The sequence below is a fragment of the Argopecten irradians genome, chromosome 6 (assembly GCF_041381155.1).
Source record: "Argopecten irradians isolate NY chromosome 6, Ai_NY, whole genome shotgun sequence".
NCBI classification, from domain to species: Eukaryota; Metazoa; Mollusca; class Bivalvia; order Pectinida; family Pectinidae; genus Argopecten; species Argopecten irradians.
In genome coordinates, this window is record NC_091139.1 from 30730798 (window position 1) to 30756407 (window position 25610).

Sequence of the window (25610 nt, forward strand, 5' to 3'; positions counted from 1 at the left end):
GTTCGTGTTGAGCAACGCTACCAAAGGGTAGCCAGAGGCACATACTGTCCATAACCTACCTGGTCAATGACACTCTTAACAGTCTTGTGACGAGGTAACAGTGAAACCTTTGTGTAGATAGTAGCACTGACCGATGTCCAGCTGGTGTGCTCAGATAAACGCCTGTATCAAGCCAATCTACTTATTACGTACAAATCACTAGGCCACTGCTAACGATGTCCATTGATTATTCAGCACACCTTATACAACAATAGTATTTATATAGGATTCATTATTCATATCAATATTTTCTTTTTAATATCTGACATAAGCATTAATAAAAGGACATACCATTTAGATATATCATGTCGTCTCGTTTGTTTACGTGGCATTTAGGTGTAGGTAAGAAAATGTCATTTTGGAATCTTTTAAATAAATGTACATATATCCATCTATTTTCAAGGGGATGATATTTTTTGCGATATCTCGCATATTGCTATGATCGCGAAGATTTGATCCGCAAATTTTTGAGAAAAAAAGGTTCACTTATATTTACCATGGAGGTCAGATTGCAAAATTAAAAAAATGCTGAAAGGAGAAATGTTAATTTGGGCCCTCTGGTGGCCATGATTGATAGACATTATTTTCTGTTTACAGTTATTATTCCAATCTGTTATATTTTCGACATATATCAACGCATGATAAAAATGAAAAAAGAGCCCAAATTGACACTTCTCTTTTTATGGTTTCTTTATTATTAAAATGCGTGTAAATTTGGACCTTTGCAAATAACCCACTGTATGGTATGTCACTAATGACGCGGTATGAAAGTCTCGATAACTTACAGCTGGCGATATTAAGAATGTGGGGAATTATTTTAGTCAGTTCTGTTTTAGTCCCAAAGGATCAGATAGTTAGCTCTTTCGATCTGTCGACGTGTATAAACAGCTATTGTAGTAGCCTTGTGTCAAAACGTCCTTGATGATTAATAGTATGATCCTTTTGGTTCGTAGTTATGCCTATTGCAATTTCAATCCAATCTGGGGTCAGCATTGATTTTAAAAATCAAAGAGTGTTATCGCAATTTTCCAGAAAGTATTAAAATTATATGACTGGAATTGTTTATGTATTTTTCTCTAGGGCTGTAAGTGGGTCAATTGCATTTTTTGATATTTTGACGTTTTGTCACGATGTGTCGTTTAACTTGAATAACAGATTCTGCAGTAAAAACGAACTTTCTCTTTTTTTAACTGGACAGAAATTATTCTATACAGTGGGTGCCAAGATCCCCTCGGATTTCCAATTTACGTATGTGATTAGACGATTACACTAAGTGATTTTTATTGAAGTATATTTGGAATTATCAGTTTTTCAAATCAATTGTTGTCGCGATGCTATTTACGGTATCTCCAGTTTTAAGCTATCCTAAATAAGTGGATATATCTTATTTACTTTGAGTTGCTGCATGATCGTCTTGTAAACCAGAGAAAATTGTAATATAAATAGAGACATGTTTATGAAGGTTTAACGTTTATGTGAAAGTCAATTAACCCCATTAAATATATATGTTGCCTAACTGGAACTGGTTATTTCTCTATGTGTCACAAAGGTGCGTCCCTATCATCGACTTGCAAGAAAAATATATCTTCTTAGCATATAAGTTTTTGTGTAGTTAACATCTTGACATGTTTTGTCTTTGATGAACAATCGTTCTTGTTAGAAACTATGTGTGTAGGTTTTGACCCTAATTAATCGATTGTCAGGCAGTATTTAGACACATCTCGTGTTTGCACACTCACATGTTTCCATTCAATGTCGGAGCAAACATCGTATTGTACACAATGTAAAATGCAAAGTCACGTGTGATGTGATTGGCAGCTTGCGATTCGTCAATTGATTTTAAAGTAAAACATGAAGATCAGTTAGACTGACCTAGTGATAATTTAAAACACATTATGTTGCTCATCAAACTGATGTTGTTATGAATACAAAAAATGAACTAAGTAGCAGATCAGAATTCATGATTTATTTACATCTTTGTCAAGTCGTCGGAACTTTAGAAGTTAACAATCAAAATTTTGATCTTTTTTAAAATATTCTTATCGCGGTAGAATTAAAACATGTGCCAATTTAAGATATGTATGTTTTCTTCATCCCATGGGGAATAAAGGCAAAATATCTCTGTTCTATGTGGCCAAATAAATAAAATTTACGTAAATATTGCTGTTGATTTCTGCTGCAACAATGTCGTAACATGGGTGTGTTTTAGAATGGAAAGGTTACACAGCTGTTGGTCTTATTACTAAGCATTAATAGTTCATTACTAGAAATGTTATTTTCACTTGTTATCATGTTAATGCTATTCACGCATTTACGGTTAAATTACTGTTAAATACATGACAGTGTTGGCAGATTTTTTGTATTTTGTAATTACATGCAAGACCTTAGGGTGCAATATATTTTATTATACAAATTATATCATTTATAACATTTCATGTTTCCACTATATTTTGTTGATTCGTTGATTGTGTAACTTGCTTGTCATTTAATGGCGGTTTCCCGTATATGTGTTGTGTTAGGTCAGTGAAGTGGGATTTTATGGAAAATATCGTCTAGAAAGGCAACATGTCATGATTTTACATATAATGGACACACAGGCGATCATAATACATCCATGTTAATGCTTAATTGACAAGGTTTATAATCGGCATGGTTGTGTTTGAATGGTTAATTTACAAGGTTTATAATTGACATTGATGTGCCATTGCCACTACAAATGTATCATGTTACGAAATACTCGCTGTATATAGACTTTTAAAGAACTGTGAGAAACATAAGTGTAAGTGAATTGCATTACCTAATTGTGTATAACAAAGTTTTTGAATTTGTCAGGTTCACATTAAAGATGCTCCACCGCTGACGAATGGTAATTGTTCTCTATCACAAACCAGCGCAGACGAATTGGTAATTTTTTTCAGTTACAAAAGTTACTTACTTAACACCATTACCACCATTGAAAAGTTTGATCTTCTCATTTTACTTCAATATAAAAATATGAGAAATTATTAATTGCATCCCAAAAAAAAATATGTGGCACTATGTCCTATATTGAATGAAGTTCTAATTGGGCAGTCATAAAAATAAATAATCGTATATTATTTTTTTGTATTAATTAGACATATATATATATATATATATATATATACACGATTAAACACCAATTGCTGTTAATCGGTGGTGGAGCATCTTAAGAAATATTGCTTTTCATGACTATACATTTTGGAAAGTCATTTTGGTTTTGCTTGGTTGAAATAAAGTCATGGAATCTTGTTGTCGTCTAGTAAGCGAGCGATACAGACCCGGATGTATAAATTAGGATCCGGTGCCCGGTGATCCGGATACGGACATTAATGTTATTACAATAAGATGTTTATTCACTTTAAATTATAACATATTTAGTGTATGTTAATGTGAAAACGTAAATTTCTTGTAAGAGAGTCATGCCGTTTGAGGTTTGTTTTGAATCACCAAGACTCATTTTCGGATCTTATTATTACGCCTAAACATTTATCTTGATCCATATTCATATTTTTTATAGCTTCATAGTAGAGAAGAGTTTTGCTTTAGTTAGTTTTTTCGAGTATGATCTACTAGGTTCACTGAAAAGAAATTATAGGTTAGGATAGGCTTATATTACCCAATTATGTACATTTGTATATGTGTAGATATAATTATATACAATGTATTTACTTCTAGCAAGATTCATCTTTAATATTCTCTATATATCTAGCTAGGGACATGCTAGCTAATTCTGTACTTGAATTAGCAAAGCTCGCTCAGAGAGATCTGTTTAGTTTTACCGAAAGTTTTGTTTATGTATCTAAAGGAGTTCATGCTTTATATTTTTTACGTTTAGCTAAACTAGAGTTAGAGAACTTTGCATTCTTTAGCTCGGGTCATATTTTGAGAACTGTTTAAATCAAGCTAAACACTAATTGGATAATTTACTAGATCTAGCTAATCGATGTAAGATCGATGTAAGATCTAGCTTGAATTAAATACTGGTGTCGTTAGAGTTAGCCAGTAGTGGGAACTTAAGGAGTAATTGATAATTGATATATATAACAACGAGAGCAAAATGATCAGTAACATATTAAGTTCATTGTCAATACCATTGAATATGTAAGCATGATGATTGCTTCGTGTAATTTCTAACAGTTAAGTATGTGAAGTTAGGAAAAAATAAATATTTTTGGTTGTTTGTGTTACGCGAGGGTATGGCGTAAACACATAGGTCATAGTGAAATTGCACACAGTATTGCTATACATACAGTATATTATCTAATGTTTCAATGTGAAGGTTGCATTAAAACTTTAAAAAATACATGACGAAGACGAACTCGTCATTTACATGAGGTATTAATAAAATGAGGGTTAAGACTTCGTTCCACCTCACAACTTACAAACGGATATTACGTACATAGCGATCTGATGACTTCAGAGAACGCCTAAACAATACACTTACGTCAGCGCGTGGGTTATCGAATTAAAACACAATACGCATACACGTTAAACATTGGACTCGAAGCGACACGCACTGCAATTCTGATCGATATTTTTCCTTAACATTCCAAAACGTACTCGAAAATTAACCATTGAAAAAAACATGTAGTGCCGAAAAGATCGTTTTTATTAATACAATGTACAACGCGACCAGCGTTTGTATTATTGCTATCCGTTTTACTATTGATGTGTAGGACTGAGTAGGACTTGTTCTACAATGATATCTAGTGGTGACCTTTTGAACCATTTCATTCATAACCATCCATTCATAAATTCCTTATTCACTGAATATATTACTTTGGACCAATCAGTAGTCATGGGAAGACTGCCTTCTGACTGGTAGAATACACAGAGTGTGTATAGAATACACAGAGTGTTATATAATACACTGCCCATCTAGGTCATCAACTGTACCTTATGCCAGTACTCCCCAACTATTGCCTTCTGGTGACTCCTCTGTCCAACTTACATAATCTTTGTTAATGATAATTCAAATTGGACTTACTATCTAAGGCTTATATGCCTAAGAGTTATGAAGTAAACTAATCAGATGTTCTTTCTGTGTACCTAAAAACAGATCTGAGGTAAAGGCAAAATAACGTATAAGGCTGCCCTCATGTGTGCGTGGTTTTACCAAAATATGTATAAGTGCAACATAAGAAAACGAGTATTGGATAAAAACTCATTTTAATGAAGACTTTTGTTTTCTTTGTAATTTTCATGTAGGAACTTTAATCAAGAAAAATGTCAAACAAAACATATGTAGATTTTGTTATAAGTTGAATGTTCTTGAAATAATTGATATTACAGTCTTTATAATATTGTTTATATATTTTGATAGTTCATTTGATATCATTCTATTTTTCTGTTTCTGTTGCGTTGGATTTGCAGTACTTTGAGTACTTTGATGTGCATGTTATTTTCTCCTACTTAAATGTATAGATGGGCGAAGTGTACGGTAATCCATTCAATGAATGTGTAATATTAACAATTTCCTATGGAAGAGTATGCGAGCTTGACAAAATTGTTAAGGTACTTGACATTCTGCTATACTAGACTCCAACATGTTAATCTATACGTAACAGTCACTGAGCTGTAGCCGTAAATCTACACTTTAAGCCTAGCAGAAACGGCCTTAAGTATGAATCGGCATGGCATGTATATTTATTGTTGAGAATTACTTTTAAATTGAAACATTCAAATTAGTTTCGTTTGATGTAATTAAATCAACAAAGCAGAATGGATTTGCAATTGTGTCATACTGTAATTTATTGTTAATTTAGACGCTTGCATTGAAGACAGTTACATTGTAGTCTCATACGAATGAAGTGAATTATTATATGAAACATAGACTCGTTAATATATAGAATTTTATGACTGAATATATGATTTGTTTAAAAATAGGATCTCTTTTATTGTTTACACCATGGTTTCTTAAAATGTAGGATGTCATTTCAAAGTGTTTTCTCAATGGCATTTGTCATATCTTAGTGTACTTGATAGATAGAATTGATGACACAATCTTTTGTATTTTTTTTATATAACTGCAATATAAGTGTCCTACTCGTAGATGGAAATCCCAAATATCAAACGATAGCTGAGTGAAGCTCTTGTATAACATTCGATGCATTTCCGTTAACATAGAAATTGTGTGAACAAATACATACCATTATACTATATACCGGAATAGACGAGGATCCGGATTAGACAATGGCTGATTTTGACACGTCATACTGTAATAACTCACATTTGATATTAATTGATACGTTATACATGGACATTTCATTTTCCTAGTTAAATATAACTGTGTAATAGTAATATGAACATATTCTATTTCCTTCTTTCAGATGACTTCGGTAATGCGAAGGCAGTCTTCTACGTCAAACGAAAACGACGTGAGGATGCGCAATAGCAGGGCCGGTGCGCATGCTCAGTCCGCTGATTCGCCACCATCTTCACCAGTGCCAGCCGGAGACCGAGGAAGCCGGGCGTGCTGCTTTTGTTGGTGCTGTTGTTGTACTTGCTCCTGGTGAATGCATGACACATTTAGCGTTCCTTCTATAATAGTACCTGTATTTAGTCTGGAGCTGAACTAACCTAACCACCCCTTCAGACATTTTTGAACTCTTCTAACTTCAAGGCTGGAAAAGTTCATTATGGAAACAAAGGGATTTTTGTGTAAAAATAAGTTTATTAAAAGAAAGTACTTTATTTTTGTTAAGATTAATTTTGAAATTTTGTAATAGGATCAAGCGTATCTATTCTTTTGCAATCAAAATTATTCGAATAGTTCCAGACTAAGTAATGTCCGTCCTATTCTTTTGTCAAATGAATATATAATAAGTTACTTATTGAAACAAATGGCATTATTGATATATACGTATCTGTAAAATATAGATATACAAAAGAAACATGTTGCGTCCGGTATACATTTTATAGCACGGTATTCCAGTTATAACCAATACTATTATATATTTCCGTTCTACACATCACTCAACCAATACGTCGATATAAGTCCCATATCAGATCGATCGATCAGAATCCCAGTTGGTACACCGGAGTATAGCCACAACATATACAAAACACAGAATACAACAAATACAGAATTCATTTTCACTTTACACTTAAACTCCTGGCGTGAGGCGAACAATAAAAATAGGTTAAAACAGGAAAACAGTTGACGGCAAATGGAAAAAAAATACGAAGACCAAGTTGCTTTTTGCGGTCATCTTTTAATGCTCATAAGATAACTATCTGAATCAAACAAAAAACAATTATTATAAATACAATTACTACAAGATAAAATACTCTTTAGTCAATTAATTTTGCGAAGATTATATTTTGCGATTTGTTTGCGAAAGCTTGACTTATGAAATAATACGAAATGCTCATTTTGAATGTATTTTGAATTCAAATATCGAAATTTTGATAAATTGAAATTTAATTCTCATCACAAACTGAACAAAAATCATCATAAAATGTTTAGGTCTACGAAAATAACTGAGAAACTAAGCAATATGGTAAACCACAAAAATGTAAATGCTGGCTATTTTGCTGTGAAAGAAGATTTAGATTGCAGAATTATACACTACTATACGTGATATCACTTCACACTATCTTTTCAATTATGTATTATCATTAGGCTTGCATTGCCTATACAGTAGCAACCATGATTCCATTCTTCTATAGCATATATCGATAAATAGCCCCGTCTTAGCAGGATTATAAAACAATCATGGCATGATAACGTTATACATGCAAACTCACGTACATATATTTTATACATCGTTTCCTTAGCAACGTCGGACAGTATCAGTATCATTTGCATTCCACATTACTATTAATATTCTACTTTGTATCTGTGATAATCAAACTGTTACTCACCTTTCTCAGCTAAATACTCCCCTTGAACATGTATAGGGTGCGGACCTAAATGTCAAAGCTATTTGACCTAATCCTGCCCCTGCTTGATACAAGGACGATGTTTTTTTTACCATAGGTCGTACGTCAATACAAGTAATTGTATTTTATTCCTGACATTTCCTATTGGCTTCCCATAGAACAAGTGAAGGTGACAGTATATTCCCCTGAGAAATGACTAGACCTGGACTGTATTACCATACGGAAGAAATGTCAACATTAAATACATGTCACACTTGTCATTTGGGATGCATGTTGACTGGTTGATAAGGTCTATTAGAAACGTTTTACAACCGTGTTTCATAAACATTTCCCTGTTCGAGGTGATTCTCATTTGCAGTTTCAGAATCTATTCTGAAAGCTTAAAAAATAAATTCGGGTTACGAGCACAGAGACATCCTGTGTACTGTTTACTGAAATGATTCAAGTCTATATTTTCTAATTTGTTCTGTAAGCACAAAAGTAAAACATATCTTGATAACTTTATTTGATTCCAACTATCTTGGTATTGTAATTTAAGTAGATTTCAACCCTCTTTGTACTTCAGTCGTATTAACACCAGTCGATTTCAACCATCTTGTTAGTGTAAGTCGACTAAATGTAAGTCGACTTTAGTCGACATCTTGGTAACTGCAGTCGATTTCAAACATATTTGTAACTTATGTCGATTTCAACCATCTTGGACACTTCAGTCCTTTTCAACCACCTTGGTCTCGGTAACTTCCATCCAATTCGACTTAGGTTTGGGTGGTCAATAGGGAACGATTTCTGAACACTTGGTCGAATGCTGAAAACGATCTGCATAGTATAAAGTTCACTTGTAAAGATTGATTTTGACCAATGATAATGTACATGCGTACACAAGTTTACACAAAAGTCCATTTGTAAAGAGTTGATTTAGACCATTGATAATGCACATGCGTACAAGGTAAATAGACCGTTGATCCTTACTTAATCTGTTCATCCAAATTCTCCACTTGGGGTCAAGGTTATGTCAACCTCTACCGGTGATATACAGAATAAACACCCGGTGCACTGTGAAATAAATACCTAGAATATTTTCCGTGATTATAGATTTCGTAGTTATCAAAATATTCTTTACACTAAAAACTTTCTCACCAATGTATATTATACTGTACTATATGTATTTCTATGCACTTTCAATTCAATTCATAGATTAGTATACCTTTTGTTTCTACCTCCTCAGTTTTCCTTTAGAGAAGAAACAGCTAAATACACAGTGGATTGCATTCATTTCTTATTTCTTCGTTCAAACAAACATATTACATTTCATTGTGTTTTGCGTTATCCATGAATAAGTTACTCTAGGACCTAGGTCAGGTTTATGTGAATTTTTTATTGCGTACTTTTGATCATCCAAAAGTAAAATTGATGGTTATAATATACATTATATCATTGTTTTAGTTACTTCCGATAGACCTAAATCGTAATGAAAATACGAGTGTGTTTTGTTATAACCTAGGCGGGTATTGTAAAGTGGCATAATAATTGTAATTTGCGATAACACTTGATCATTCTTAAATGGAAAAATGATGAACACGCCAAAAGTCTTCAATGGGATACAGCCATTATCATTTCTATTTAGAGTAGCGCCAAGTCAGACGTTAAAGACTTGTGAGAGTAATGCTAACCCTTTCGACTATTAAAAAGCGAAGTGTCTTCCACTGTTTGGGATGGCTCATAGATATCAAATTTTATTTATTAAACCCAATATGTAAAACAAATCCTGATAATGAGTTGTGAATAATCACAAAGATATATCGCAGAACTCATTTTATATCGCGCAAGCCTTCAACATGATGATCATCTGCAAACCACTCTCGCCAATATCGTCAATAGATGCTATTTATGGGATAAGAGAATAAACACTCAATAACTGATATCTACGGCTGATAACTCTACTTAGTAAAATATAATTCAATACCGGAGGCGCATTATTGTGATACAAACTTCATAATATTATTTGAAAGGTGTCACTGTAATATTAAAGCGTCACAATTGACGTTCTGGCTGTCCCACACAGCAAACGAAAATGATCAAAGTCATATTATACTACTGACTTACGGATTATCTATCAAATGGTTGAAAACTCTGAATAACAGGGGGATTATGCAATAAAAGGCGTTATGAAACAGATATTTCATCCAATATTACGATCAGACATCATATGCTTACTATAAAAAACAGCGTTGGATTTAGAATGTCAATTATATAGGTTCATTTGATATGCTGAATATGTTGTAAAGGGAGAGTAGTTTGTCTATAACCTTTATTGTGGCGTGAAATGACAAACGCGTGGTAGTAATAGCTAGAGGATCTAATGGTGTATAAGTATACCTAAATGGCGTGTTCGTCAGATTTCTATGCTTCAATGATCCATTCTACCTGATCGTAGAAACGAAACTCTCTTATGTATGAGCTGAACGGACTTCATATAGATATATGCAACAGAGTAATTCGATGTGCTTTATATATGTAAAGCTATCTTTTTTTTTCCTATAGGAATTGGTATAATTTCATTATCAATAACTGATATACTATAGTCACGCCATAACATAGATTACTGGTACCAAAGTGCTTTATCATAACGTATTAACACTGTATCCGAATATGCAATTGTGATTTCTAGCAAAACATTCACGTGGAACTGTTGTGATTACAACCGTCGACATTGTCGAACGAGGATATAAATGATTATCGCAGAGTCTTATTCATTTATGCTTCGAAATTTAGAGAGCTTTTCTTTATAACTAAAGAATTGAACAGAAATTTAGAGATTATTAAAAAACAACAACAAAAAAACAACAACATTATCTTTTACGCACTATACTAACTGAAGAAAGTAACTAATTCGAAGCTATGCATAAATTGTATGTTTATTTATGCATATATATTCAATGTTAATTGAGTGATTGTAAATACAAGCGTCAATAACTGAAGAAGGATGCAGTAATTTGGAGATTAAAAAATGGCATTTACGTAACTGGAGAAGGCAACTAATTTTAAGTTATGATTAAATTGTAAGTTTAATTATGTATATATGACAGTGTTAACTGAGTTTATATAAAGACTCCTTGGTACCTTGCAATGCTGTGGTATGGTGTGGCTTTATTTTGCGCCCCACTGACAATAATGTACTATCTCAGGCTTTACAATTACAGTTTAGCTGTTAAGGGCACAAACGGGTCACAGTCCGGAGCTGGGGACAAGAAACTAACGGGAGTAGCTGTCCAGGAAGAACCGTAAGTATAAAATTACGTATTAACCGGTAATTTTGGATTCACAAATACTTGGTCTGACAGTAAAATTCTAAATTTCGCTGATGAAAGCCGGTAATTTATGTGAGTACAAATAACCGCAAGTTTGACATATAACGAGAAAAATAAAAATTTTAGCTATTCAAAAATCACGAACACATTATATCATTTATTGCCGTTTCGCTGATAAAATTTCATGACTTGTTAATCACGACAATGTCACCGCAAAAAGTGCTAGTTACACAGTATGTAAATACTAATAGATTTTGTAAACTTTCAAACCATTACTTTGCGATAAAAAATGTTGTAAGAACAAAAGTTCAATAAAGTAAACGGAAATCACACATTTTACAATTTGAATAGTTGATTTTGTGATTTGGGACCCTCATGGACTCGTCATATTATGCTAACGTAACACTGGGATGTGAAAATGAGAGTACACAAAAAGAAATAGAATTTTAGTATATCAAAGGGAAAGCCATATTATCGCCTATTAGAAATACCAAGAGTCAGGCTACAGATGAGTTTGGTACATGTAAGATATTAGAACCCTCCCCCCCTCTCTCTTGGGAATACGCAACTATATGTCGGCAGATATTAATCGAATACAGGAATCTAACTATCCGCAAAACATGATAACTCCCGGAATGTTACGAGCCTCGTATCTGGTTGTGGATTACCTTAGCATTGTTTGGAGGGCATTAAACCCTCACCTTATCACTAACGCAAGTCTATGCAAAATCATACATTATAAGCTAACTTTGTTACGGCTACCAGGCTGATAATCCACTTCTATACCCGATGTAGCAAGTAATGGTCAACAAGACGTTGCGTAAATCCATATTGCGTATGGATATAGTCAAGAAGCTCTACGTTTGCCCATACATGGCTATTTAGGCCAAGATTGAATAACATCTGAATTATCAAACTTTAGGTGTTTTAAATTGGATAAAAATGAATAAAAATAAACTGTATGTAATACTAGTGTAGCTAATTACTAAAATATGTTATTTTACATTGATTTTAATCTCTTATCAATGTAGGTCTGAATGTTTCGTGGGGTATTGTTGCAAAATTTAATGTCACACTTTGTAATTATACTTTATTCTTGATTATAACATTAGTATAATTAACATTTAAACATTTAAATGAGTTTTCGCAAACTGTGAAATTAGCACTTATGAGTTAACTTTAAAGAGACAATTCACTTAGGCTAATTCTTTTACATAACCAAGAAGCAAAATATAGCATAAATGTGTTGTTCTACATTTCTTATGAAACATATAACGTAAAACATAGACAAATTCCACGACATTGTTAAGTATTTTAATTAATATCGTTGAAATATCAAATCGTTGATCAATACGATTAAGCAGGTACAATATGGACGCTGTACCCATACCCGAGCCAAAGTCACTCACGTTAAACAAATGAACTACATAACCACTGAGAAGGTGATTAAATGATTTATAGGTAAGACAATGCACCTAATAAGGTAAACACACTAATGTCAGAGCGATTTGAGCAGTTCTAGACAAAAGTTGCATTACTGTACGAGCACGGGACAGGGTTCGGCATACAAGAAGTTTGACCACAGTGTGTAATGGCGGACAGCGAGCGAGTTTGAACATTTCACACACATGTCGCCACCGTGGACTTTTCAGGCATATCACAGTAAAACCGACTGATATAATTTCCATTTGAACTGTTATTTTTCCGATATATGTAAAAATTTAATGTTCTCTTAGACTGAATTGTCCCTTTAACGTAATTATGTCCGACATTTAACTAGCATCATTTGGCTGTAATAACTTATAACTTATATAATAAATTTAATGTTATTTGAACCACATAACTAACATATGTTTTATACATCAATATCGTCAACTCATATATATCTATATATATATACGTAAAACCGTTCAGTAAATGTTAATAATACGAATTGTCATGTTACTGATTTTAGTGCAATCTCATTTAGGTTCAAAACAGATTTTGAACTATAAAGTGGAATGATGACTTCCCGCGTGCGCGCGGCGCAATAGGTGCTATATTTAAGGCAAATAAGAAAGCCATTTAGCATAATGATTATTTAAGGAATAGATGTTTATTGTGTTGAGGTTATGAGGGTATAATGATAATGGAGCACGTGTAAATAATGTAACCCCGGATAGGCCGGGTTACATAAAATTTACACGGGCTCAATTATCATAATACCCTCATAACCTCAACAAAATAAACATCCATTCCTTATATTTACAGTTTTTCAAGTAAATAATAATTATTTTTCCCGCGGCAGTTGTATAGTTTTTATTAAAATACCCATATTTTTTTTTCTCTTACGTCAACGTCAACGAATTCGATTGAACAGCTGATTGGAATTGCGTCGTTCATATGTTCCCGCCAAAAGTGGGGTCATGACCGCACGTTGCTACGCCAGCGACCATTCACGTACCAATAGAACCGCCGCGCGTGTTGTGCTAACATTATACACTGACAATGATAATACTAGAAAGCATGGTTATTGAGACCATGTCAGTGCAAACTGTAAATATATCAAGATAAGAGTATCTTTAAAATATGTAATTTACAGTATACGGTAAATTCCCATTTGAATACGTAAAGGATATCAATATTGCCAGATTCTATTTCAAAAGTTGAAAAACACAAAACACCTGCTCTTTTTATGATGCTTACCACCACCCAGTGTGGCTTTGCAACTGCGATCATATTAAATAAAACCGACCTTCGTTAGTGTTAGAAATTGGTGTCATGTGAAGTCACGTATAGGACTATTTTCATCATGTAAATGGTAAGTGTAAACCAGATGGATCACGCCTGACACTTTAGTTTGTCGGAGACCTTAAGAACATTTATATATTAAATATTTTTTACGGAAATGTCAAGGTAAAAGTGATGAACGATTAATCTTTATCATCCTCTGTATTCCAGTGGTTACTATCAATGTCGTTATATTTCCACTCCTGGAATATGTCATAGAAATACTTAATGTTTTGTGTGTAACTACAGATGAGACTGGTAGTGTGGTCCTGTGATGTACAACGACGGGATTGAATATCGGTACACTTGGTTGAATGTGTTGCTTTGAAGTTAGGCGACGCTGTTTCTGTAATCATTGCAGTTTTTGTAGATCAGTAATTTAGACCATTTTGTTTTTTCATGAATTGCCTTGGGTCATTATAAGGCATATTTCAGGGATGAATATTTCGACAGTGATAGTAAACACTGAAGTATTAAGAGTAAATCTGAATAGATTTTAAATACAATTGAAACATGAAATATAATATAGCGTTAAAGGTAGGTTTCGCCCAATGAAATATAAAGACTACGAAATTGAAATTTATCCTATACATAGATATAATCTTCAGATCATTTTCAATGCATACAGCGAACAATATGGGTGGTCTGTTTCCTAGCTTGACCAGGAAAATACTCCTCTAAAAATAGAGCGAAGTCAAGCTTTACATAGAACATGACGTATTTTTTCCAAAACGAGGCCGCAGCAACAAACGGTAGCGTGCAACAACATGTCAGATAGAAGTGACAGTCTTGCCACGGCATGTTTAGTTAAAAAAATAACAATAACAAATCGAAGTGCGAGGGACTGTTTATACATATCATATAATCTAAAACACTTCATGTTACTTACATACGCTCGCTAACTTTGTACACCAAATAATTTAACTCACCACGTGCAATGCCGTTACACGAGTCCCAACAGATCCCGGCAAGTTCCGTTTGAGATGTGGCTTCTGTTTCTTCTATTGCTACATGCCATCTCTGATTTTAATTCCCTATAGATATCCTAGGGTGCTAACGAATCCATTATTATTTCCTCCACTTTGTTGCCGATTCAGATTCAGATTTTTCATCGCACACACTTTCGTTCAGACATTTTGTTTACTTTTAGTGCGTGACAATGCGCATGCGCCAAACTTCGACAACACAATCCAGCGCAGCTTCATTTGCATATTATTTTGTCTGACGGACACCGTAATAAATCAAGGATTTCCTTCAATTTTGTATTCAAGACACATTTGTTCAATCTCAAACACATAAAGAAATTAAATTGAGATATTTTAATATGTTTTTTCATCTTTTCTTCCGCTTATCGCATTTCACAAAAAAATATTTATTTGGTTGGGCGAAACCTACCTTTAACTATACAAATAGCAAAGTGACATCAGAACAGGTCAATCCCCACTGCGTAGACTATCACTTGCAGTAAATGGCTAATGACCCCAAATACCACTAAATACCAATTTAATTGAAATCATACTATCCGTAGTTTTTTACCCATTTCGGAGTGAAGTACATTGTAATAGCAACAATCTTTGATTTCCTGGTGAAATAAAACCATTATTGCACAACTGTATGCTATCAACTATTACCATGTACGTTGTGCAGTTTCAAATGTTTATTTAGTTTTCGAGGAAATCTCCGGAAAGCTAATGTAGACGGATGGACGTACAGACGCGGTGTTTAATATAGGGCGCCTGCATCTCCGATGTGGGGTCTTAATAAGTTGCGAATTTTCTTGAGGGATTTAAAAAAAAAGCCATTACGCCATTTTTTCAACCAATGAGAGATGACGTTTCAAACAGCGGCATCCTGAGAATTGAATAAGATTGAATTATAATCGTTTCTATGTTTTCTATTCACCAGGCCATCTGTAGAAGAAATAGCGGCTTGGTCAGAATCGTTTGATCGTCTTATGCGTAGTAATAGTAAGTATATCTAGACCCATTAAACCTGTTCATTTCAGTCAGCCAAAACAAACCCGACATTAGTTCATCATAGTCCTTCTTAGTTTAGATTATATTTACCAAGTTCAAAGCTAAAAATAACACTCAAACAACTGCAACGAAAACAACAACAGAAATCGAAACATAAGGCAGATTACTAAAACAATGAACAAAACGAAACTGTACGGCGACAATATACTGTTTTACAAGTGTCTCATGATATCTGGGCTTTTTTTTAGTTTACAGAAAGTTTGGAGATAACTGATTTAGCCAGACAATAATATCAAATATCATTTAGTTTTCTAAGATATTGTGTTATATCGATAACGAGTTTCAGATAACCGTCACAATAACTAGAATTTCAGGAATGTCAGGAACGTTTTTATGCTGGATATTTAGTAAAATTGGCTTTATATTCTTTGGCTAGATATGCAGGATCTACGTTATTGATACGTTTGATGCATTTACCTACTTAATCATGAGATAGTAAATAAAACCAATGACAAATTTTAATATCTTTAAGTGCGTTTTCGATTATCTCATTTGAAATACAATGTCCTCGAATTCTTTGAATAGTCATGATTCTGCGAAATTAAGCAAAAAAATGATAATAAGTAAATATGAAATCTAATTTTTTAGTAGCTTTCATTAATGCAAACAAATAATTATGTATTATTTATAATTCTGCTTATCGAATGTGATTTGGCTGAAATAAATATAAGAAGCAAATTAGATTCATCAGAATGCAACTGCAGTTTTAAGAATTATTTTGCAGGCGGACGAACATTTTTTAGGGAATTTCTACGATCAGAATACAGCGAGGAAAACATGTTATTCTGGTTAGCGTGCGAGGAACTAAAGAAGGAGGATAATCCAGAGGTGGTGGAAGAGAAAGCAAGACTAATTAATGAAGATTATATATCAATTCTCTCTCCTAAGGAGGTACGTATATAGGCAGCCTGTTAAAGTGCTTAGATTTGGCGATGTCTAAATATTTATGGGGTCCACAATTTGCACTTCACTGAGTTTTCGAGTTTTAGTATACAGTATATACACTCATTACGTTGGGGTTTTGAATTCATGAAATACAATCACTTAACGATATGGACAGATAAGGAGATCAAATAAAATAATACATATACATTATCATAGATTTACCCACTTTGCTTCACGAATTAATTATATTCTACATGTTATTTGTTACTTTTTAAAAGGTTCAGAATATGTAAATGACGTTCTCTTTTAATTATTCGTTATTTGTAACTGATAAAACATGAATTCTTTATGCTTATAGGTCAGCTTAGATTCCAGAGTTCGGGAAGTTATAAACCGGAATATGGTGGACCCAACTCCACACACCTTTGACGAGGCACAGTTACAAATCTATACTTTAATGCATCGAGACTCCTATCCACGATTTTTAAACTCACAATTATATAAACGACTTTTACAACAAACATCTTGAACCTAAGCTTTTTCTAATTGTTCAATATGTAGGATTAATATATTGGTTTATTTAATATGCCCTGGCCTTATGTAATGGCAGGGCGTGATTTCCAGTGACGGACTTGACAACGCACGTGTGATATTTGAGATTGCGTAACCATGAGCTGGTCAGCAGCTTTCAAAATCAGCAGGGTGATGAAATTACGCTTCGGATATCATCTTTGAATTGTTTCCAGAATCGCCGCAGCTGATTTGCTCCGGTTAAGTGGGACCTATTGTGTCATTACGAAGAATTCCGAATACAACCAAATGCCGGCGCCGAGAATAGGTGTAGGCATGCCTAACAATGTTTCTTCAAACGGAAATAAGAATGACGGATCACCGGAAGAACGGTTTTTTTAAACAAAAACATTGTTTTAATTTAAATGAATGTGTGAGACTAAATGTTATTGTATGTTTTAAATCTAAAAAAAGTCTTTTTGAATGTGATTTTATTAGCTCAAATGTGATATCTGCGGAGAAAACGTTAGTTTAGATACTCAATCATTATGCAGATAATCACTTTAATAGAACATCATTTTTTTTTGTATTCTGCATAATCAATGGAATCATGCTTCTTGATGTCACATGTTGGGGACCAATAAAATGCAGCCCAAGAACTCGATCGACTAAGACTTAGCGTAGCGTGTATCGAACAGCGCATCATATAGCATCATACAGTTGTGTATTACGAACAAAAAAGGACATTGCCAGAACATAGTAAAGCCACCAGGAACACGATAGCTACCGGTGGTATAATGTGTCGCCCAATACCGACATCAATGAATTCTAACACGAACCATATATTGTTAACGAATAAGGATTCGGTTACGATCAACATATTTGATCGTGCACTTCGTATAGTTTCATTGTGCACTGACTGGTTTAGACATTTGCCGTTGATAGTGAAAAATATCATATAATTATGACCATATTTTGATGTGAATGATTCGTGTCAAAATTAGATAGATCTTTACTTGTGACATATGTTGTAAAATGCAGTCGCTAAACGAGAGAAAAACATATTTCCACGTTTCATTATTTTTCAGTGAAATGTATAGTATACAAAACCAATAGTTGTAGTTATGTTTCTTACACGATTCGTTGTGTATTCGTTTTGACATTGGTGTCGTTAGCGAACTGTCAGTAAAACTAGCCATGCTTCACATTTTGGGTCCAGCAAAACTTTTGCATTTTATTTATATATAAATCATCTTCGTATGGGACGAGTTGATAATTTCAGAGGGAAAATTAATTGCCAGTGATTCTGTAGTGACACTAGATGTAGGTTGTTATGATAGCAATAACCATTCAACCTGTAATGTTTTCCGTATTGTTAATACACTTACTGTCCGAGGCCTGTGTAATTTTTACACTAACTTTAGAACACCTACGAACTGTAAAGGTCATTAGAAGTAGTTAATTTTAGACTCAGATTGGAATCATGTTAGGTTTCTCTCATTTTAGAGTAACTTGATACTATATTGTACGATGTTTCAGTAGAAATCTAAACGATGGACTAGATACAGAATGTACAAGATGCAAGGGGAATAACTCTAATTTTAAAAAACGATACATAAGTACTACACATCAGGTACAACACTGTAATGATAATTTCAGTGAGTTTTCATTGCATTCAATAAACTTTTATAAACTTTTAAAGTTGAAGCAAATGAAATGAATATCATTATAATGTAAGCATTTATTTTGGCATTACATATACGACTCTAATAGTAATGATTTCAGAAATAATATTTAATGGTATTTTTTTAAATTGCATTTAATATTTCTGAAAGCATCACTAGAATACGAATTGATACCAATTAATGTTAACGATTTGTGTTCATTCTTACGCTTTTAACACAAAATTATGATTGAATAAAATCATATATAAAAAAACAAGATTATCAATTATTTGGAATATCTTTACGTCAATCGTCTGTACCTAACCTGATTAAATATTAATATTGATGTTATTGAATTCATTAAAATCATTTAGGACATTTGTGGAACGTAGTCAGCTTCTCAGATGACCTGTGAAATTACAAAAACTAGTTAAAGAAATACATACAATTAATTGTATATTGCTCTTCTAAACCATTTATACCTAAGGTACTAATTTATTAGAACTGAAGATAAACTATATTATCTTATCTTAATAAATATGTTGTGTCAGATTCTTTTTGTGAGCTGTAAAATTCTCCAATCGAAAACAAATTTCTTCCTTGAATAATGTGTAATAGTTCGTTCAGTTGTATCTTTATATTTCGATTGACGACTATGGACTAAAGAGTAAATATGAAAAAAAACCATTTCTAGACAGACACTGGTATTGAGATGTGAAATGTTTCACTGGGCCTCGTTTATTGTCTTATCAAATCGGATCAAGCAACAGAAGAATATAAGGTCAATGAATTTCCTTATCTCATTACATAATCAACCGAGTTGGTGACCAACGAATAATTAAACATGAAACGTCCCTTTATGTTATCAGAGGAAGTATGTAGTAACAGTTTCTACTGAAAGTTATCAAATTGGGTATAAGTGACCAATATTTTATACTTAGTGTGGAATGTATATTTATGTTTTGTTTAGTAAATAATGTTAAGTTTTTTATAAGATACATTTGTTGTCAGTCATGTCGTATTTATTTCTATTTTCTTTTTTGTTGATAACATTTTGGTGTTAACTTAAGCTTTTTGTCGATTTAAGGATAAAGGTGATTCCAGATATAGTCTTACACATGATATCGTATTGACTCTTCGTTTAGAAATACGTGAAAACTCCTAAAGTGTCCATATGTTAGTATTACTCATTGTCCATAATCTTCAAATAAATATTTATTGTTCTATACAGTCTAAAATATAAGGGGATATAAACTACGCATGTCAACCTGTCCATTCGGTTGGTATGATATTATTGTGAGAAGAAAAAAAAACTTAAAGCCATTTTGTCGATGTTATTAAATAGAACAAAAAACAGTCTTTTCAGCTTGATGTTTCAGTAGACAGTTTAGATTCTCCACAAACGTTATGTCATCACCTCATGAACGCTGTATGTTTCGATGTTATACCACATGAACGTTATCCATGTCTTTGTTTCACCATATGAAAAATTGTCCAGATATCAACGTATGTAACTTTTTTCACTTCATTATATTACACATGTTTCCATTTGTATGTGTCATAGTATTCCAGGTGTTTAAAGTTTAACTACAAAAACGGCACATTTAGTTGATGATATATGGAGGGAACGTTCCCAGCGTTTTAAAATGTACCGTATAGCTGGTAACTGTTTAAGGTAAACATGTACCGTATAGCCGGTTACTGTTTATGGTAAAATGTACCGTATAGCCGGTTACTGTTTATGGTTAAATGTACCGTATAGCCGGTTACTGTTTATGGTAAAATGTACCGTATAGCCGGTTACTGTTTATGGTTAAATGTACCGTATAGCCGGTTACTGTTTATGGTAAAATGTACCGTATAGCAGGTTACTGTTTATGGTAAACATGTACCGTATAACAGGTTACTGTTTATGGTAAAATGTACCGTATAACAGGTTACTGTTTATGGTAAAATGTACTGTATAACTGGTTATTGTTGATGGTAAACATATACCGTATAGCTGGTTACTGTTAATGGTAAAATGTACCGTATAGCCGGTTAATGTTTATGGTTAAATATACCGTATAGCCGGTTACTGTATATGGTTAAATGTACCGTATAACTGGTTACTGTTTATGGTAAAAATGTACCGTATAGCAGGTTACTGTTTATGGTAAAATGTACCGTATAGCAGGTTACTGTTTATGGTAAAATGTACCGTATAGCCGGTTACTGTTTATGGTAAAAATGTACCGTATAGCTGGTTACTGTTAATGGTAAAAATGTACCGTATAGTAGGTTACTGTTTATAGTAAACATGTACATGTACCGTATAGCCGGTTACTGTTTATGTTAAACATGTACCGTATAACAGGTTACTGTTTATGGTAAAATGTACCGTATAGCCGGTTACTGTTTATGGTAAAATGTACCGTATAGCCGGTTACTGTTTATGGTAAACGTACCGACCGTAGCCGGTTACTGTTTATGGTAAAACTACCGTTATAGCCTGTAACAGTTTATGGTAAAATGTACCGTATAGCCGGATACTGTTTATGGTAAAATGTACCGTATAGCAGATTACTGTTAAGGGAAAATTATTCGCGATTTTGACATTCGGTTTTAACATGTTGTTATTTTACTTTAAGGCTATAAAACAATTCATAAATTTCTAAATATTTCCCGACCTTAGCAATGTCCAGCGAAATCGCAATACAATATTGGATCTGCGACAATAACCGACTATACGGTATATAATAATGATTACGTCATTGTATCACCGTAAATGAAACAGAAGCAACACTCACAAATTATATAAGTTTTATCAGCTAACAACTACTGTTGGAACAATAAAAACTAGAGTTAGTAAATACCGATGATATGCAGAATGACTAATTCTGACGTCATCAAAGTCACCAAGGGAGGGGAGGCGGGTCATATGTACGGGTGACATCATCATAGCCTATTATGGCACTTGTATGCCTCGTTGACAAGGGAAATTATTTAGACAGTTTAAACATTTGTTTGCGATTTTAAGTCTTTATGAAAGAAGGTAATACTCAAATTACTGTTGTGTTCGTAGTAATGTGCAATACGTCATCCAATTATGCGTTCTGTATCTTTCATAAATGTTTATGAATATACTTTCAGAGATATATATAAAAGAGTACAATTATTAGAAAGTACCAATGTTTAAACAAAATCACAATGCAGATCAGTATTTTGTTTAATTTACAGTTCTGCTGAAAAAAATATTAAAACAAATATTAATATGATGCTACAAAATCATCATTTTCACGTACAATACTTTTTTCAGAAATGTGATTTTAAATGAGAACGATTTCTGAACAATAAAAATGTCACACTACCAACCAAATGTGAATCTTGAGAATTACGAGAAACGTTGGAATCACGTGAATTTAAATTCACGTATTTCGTAAAATTCATGTACAGTAGAATCATGTGCGATGGCATTTACATGAATCAAAGAAAGTACCTGGTAACATACATGTATTTTCTAGTGATTTGGTGGAATTAGACATACAATTACGCATTTTGAAACATAATTAGATAGAGATACACTAGTAATAACATTCGTGAAATAGTAAGAAAACCGCGAATTCAGTTTCCTCGTTTCCTTAATTATTTATTGTGGCGGCAGTTGTTTTGGTAGACTTGATATCTTGAGCTTGTGGTTGCTACCTCAGGGTTTGAGACACAATATGCTTTAACTAAAAATCCCCCATGTTGTATTTTTATATTTTATTTTGAATCAACATCAAATTATTTTCCCAAGTAGAGACAGGAGAGTTTGTATGTTTTATTACACACGTTTTTTAATAGGGCAACAATGTTATCCACTAAACTATAATTTGTGAACCAAGCCGTATTTTCTCAATAAAAGTATTACTCCCAGAATTTAAAACTCATACTTGCTAGCCCGAAAGGTCGAAGAAGGTCATGTTCTACTTCAAAGTATAAGGAATACGAACTTAATGGACATGTAGATTGGAGCCCACTCGGATATCTACACCATCGAAATATCTTCTCTTTATTAAACTAAAACGCACAAGCTTCAGATTCCCTATGAGAATCGTTTGTACTTATATATAATTGAAAATGCATTGTACTCTCTTAATATGAACCTATTTTGGAACAACTTACCATTCTGGTTCATTATTTCTAACCGGATTTCACTATTAAGCATAATAACTTGTTATTTTTTTAATGGTATTTTTTTCGAGAGCAATGAATCAACGCCTAGCATAAATTTAGCATAAGGCTTAATCGAATTACATATTTATGCTTAATGAAACGTTAAGCATTTATCTTGATTAATTTTAAGCATATAAATTTGTCTTACAAAGTGCGTTTCAAGTTTCCTTCTGTGTCATTTTAACCGTGTAAGTAAGGACATATCCTTTGGGATAGTGTTTTTTTCTTCTCTGCCACTAACGTCTTAACACTACAATATTGGCTAAAAATAACACGCACATATGAGATCATACACGACGATAGAGACAATCTAAAGGCGGTTATATTAGTGGTATGTTTATTGAGTTTTATTGAGATCTGCTTACTGCTACAAATTTATTTAAATATTGTTATTAGGGGAAAAGGGCGCACTTTCTAAAGTAAAACGTCACATTTACTAGGATCTGCTTCAAATCAAACGCTGCTACTGATTTCTTTAGCTGTAAATATTGAAGAAGAAACACATTTTCCTAAGCAATTTTACTGTTTTACAATTACTGTAGAATTTATTTTATTTTCATATCTCTCTTTTTTTCTTTTTCTTTTTCGCGCATTATCGGGAAACACATTGTCATCGACGCTTATAAAGAAAACTGCTACGATCAAATTTAGGGAGATTGGTTGAATCAAAGTGTAGCATGCTTTATTACTGTAAACTATTGTTGATATGAAAATTAACGTTTACTATTCCTTAATGTGACTTTCATCTTTTGAATGTTATTAATGTCTGCCATGCATAATTACGTGTCATTCAGAGGACGCGAATAATATGATAGATGTACGGTGTGATTTGAATTGCTGACATGCTGGTCAACAATTTTGGCGAATAATACTGTAAATGGAAACATAATATCCATTGCTGGATATTCCAATTACAATGTAGTCTTAAAGTTGACGAGTTTGCTAATAAATGTTAAATGTAGGCTATGTTTGTCTTTCATAGTAACTAGACTACATCAATGAGGCAAATATTTTGAACGGGCGTATTGTTGAAACTTTTACTATTGTTCTTTTTTCGATACCATTTGAAATGTTATGTGTTTAGCTAGGCAGAGTATGTGGGTGATTTTAAATGGTTTGGTACAGAAATCATTTAAGTACTTTTAATGACAGTTTGGAACTCCCCATCCTAAATGAGAAATTTTGTAATTAAGACTTTTGAGTTTTGACGGATAAGCGTGTGATGAAATATATCACGTTTTGATCTGTTGTAAATACTGGCAAAAGTATCGATATCATAAACAATCGGTATATTATATTAACCCTCACAAAAAAGTCAAAATAATCTATACAAAATTCAAAGTAAATTGGATAAAACTGACCTGCAATCCAAGGAATTTTATGTACTCAGCTTTCTTCGTTAAACGTCGTATGATTCCGTATATTTCCGGACAATTTCGGAGAGCATTAGGTCGGGGAGTTCCGGTAGTTTCGTTATTTCAATCTACTTTCTATGTGATACCTGTATACGTAGTGTATATCTCCATCTTCTGAAATTTCCCATGAATATGTGTGTAAGCTTGACTTGTAGTTTTGTGAAAATTACCCAATTCAGAACATTCTTTTATAATATGTTTGTTTGATAACTTTGAGAGTACCTTGGCACGATTCAGGAGAACTTCATGGCATTAAATATCTATTATATTGTTTTATTGTGTCTATTGTCTTGTTCAAACTTTTCTTTCATTTACATATACAACATATTCAAACTTTTCTTTCATTTACATATACAACATATTGAATTGTTTCTTTATTTTGATTTATTGCTTACACATAACCTCTGCCTATCCCCTTAAAGTCTTGCAATTTCTGCAAAAAGAGTTAATCAAACTATGTATAAGTGCATAAACCTAAATACTCATTTGGACCAGTGCGGGTATCTATCGTTGCGGGCAATGAGCAAAGGTTATCACGTTATCTGTTTATGAGAGTTTCTTACTAACGCTTTTCGAAAACGCGACTTTCTTGCGTACAGTAATGGAGTTATAGATAACCTAGCTATTCAAATGACAGATTCGTAATAAATATGAATAATATTGCTCATAGTACATGTAAATAATGACAATAAATTTGCGTGAGTCCTAAATACATTAAATAACTTAATCATCATAGACACCTACATTTACAAACACCTAGTCATAGTGAAATATACATTCTTACAAACACCTAGTCATAGTGAAACATACATTCACCAACAGTATACCTAGTCATACTGAAACATACATTCACCAACAGTATACCTAGTCATACTGAAACAT

The 25610-nt window shown here is 33.1% G+C and overlaps 1 protein-coding gene across 5 annotated transcripts in view; it reads left to right on the plus strand.

The window, feature by feature from the left end:
• The window catches only part of LOC138325611 (regulator of G-protein signaling 17-like), a 49301-nt gene extending 27742 nt beyond the window's left edge, over positions 1–21559 (plus strand). The window contains exons 3-8 of one of the 5 annotated variants that reach the window (XR_011208808.1): positions 6390–6571; positions 11130–11225; positions 15927–15988; positions 16782–16948; positions 17301–21326; positions 21473–21558. Coding sequence is in view for 4 of the 5 variants with exons in the window: in XM_069271391.1 (XP_069127492.1) it covers positions 6390–6571; positions 11130–11225; positions 15927–15988; positions 16782–16948; positions 17301–17471 (678 nt within the window). In the remaining variant the exon portion in view is untranslated. Of the gene's footprint in view, positions 1–6389; positions 6572–11129; positions 11226–15926; positions 15989–16781; positions 16949–17300 lie in introns of all 5 variants that reach the window. The other 4 variants (XM_069271391.1, XM_069271392.1, XM_069271393.1 and 1 more) reach the window with 4 other exon arrangements.
• Positions 21560–25610: the final 4051 nt, after the last annotated feature.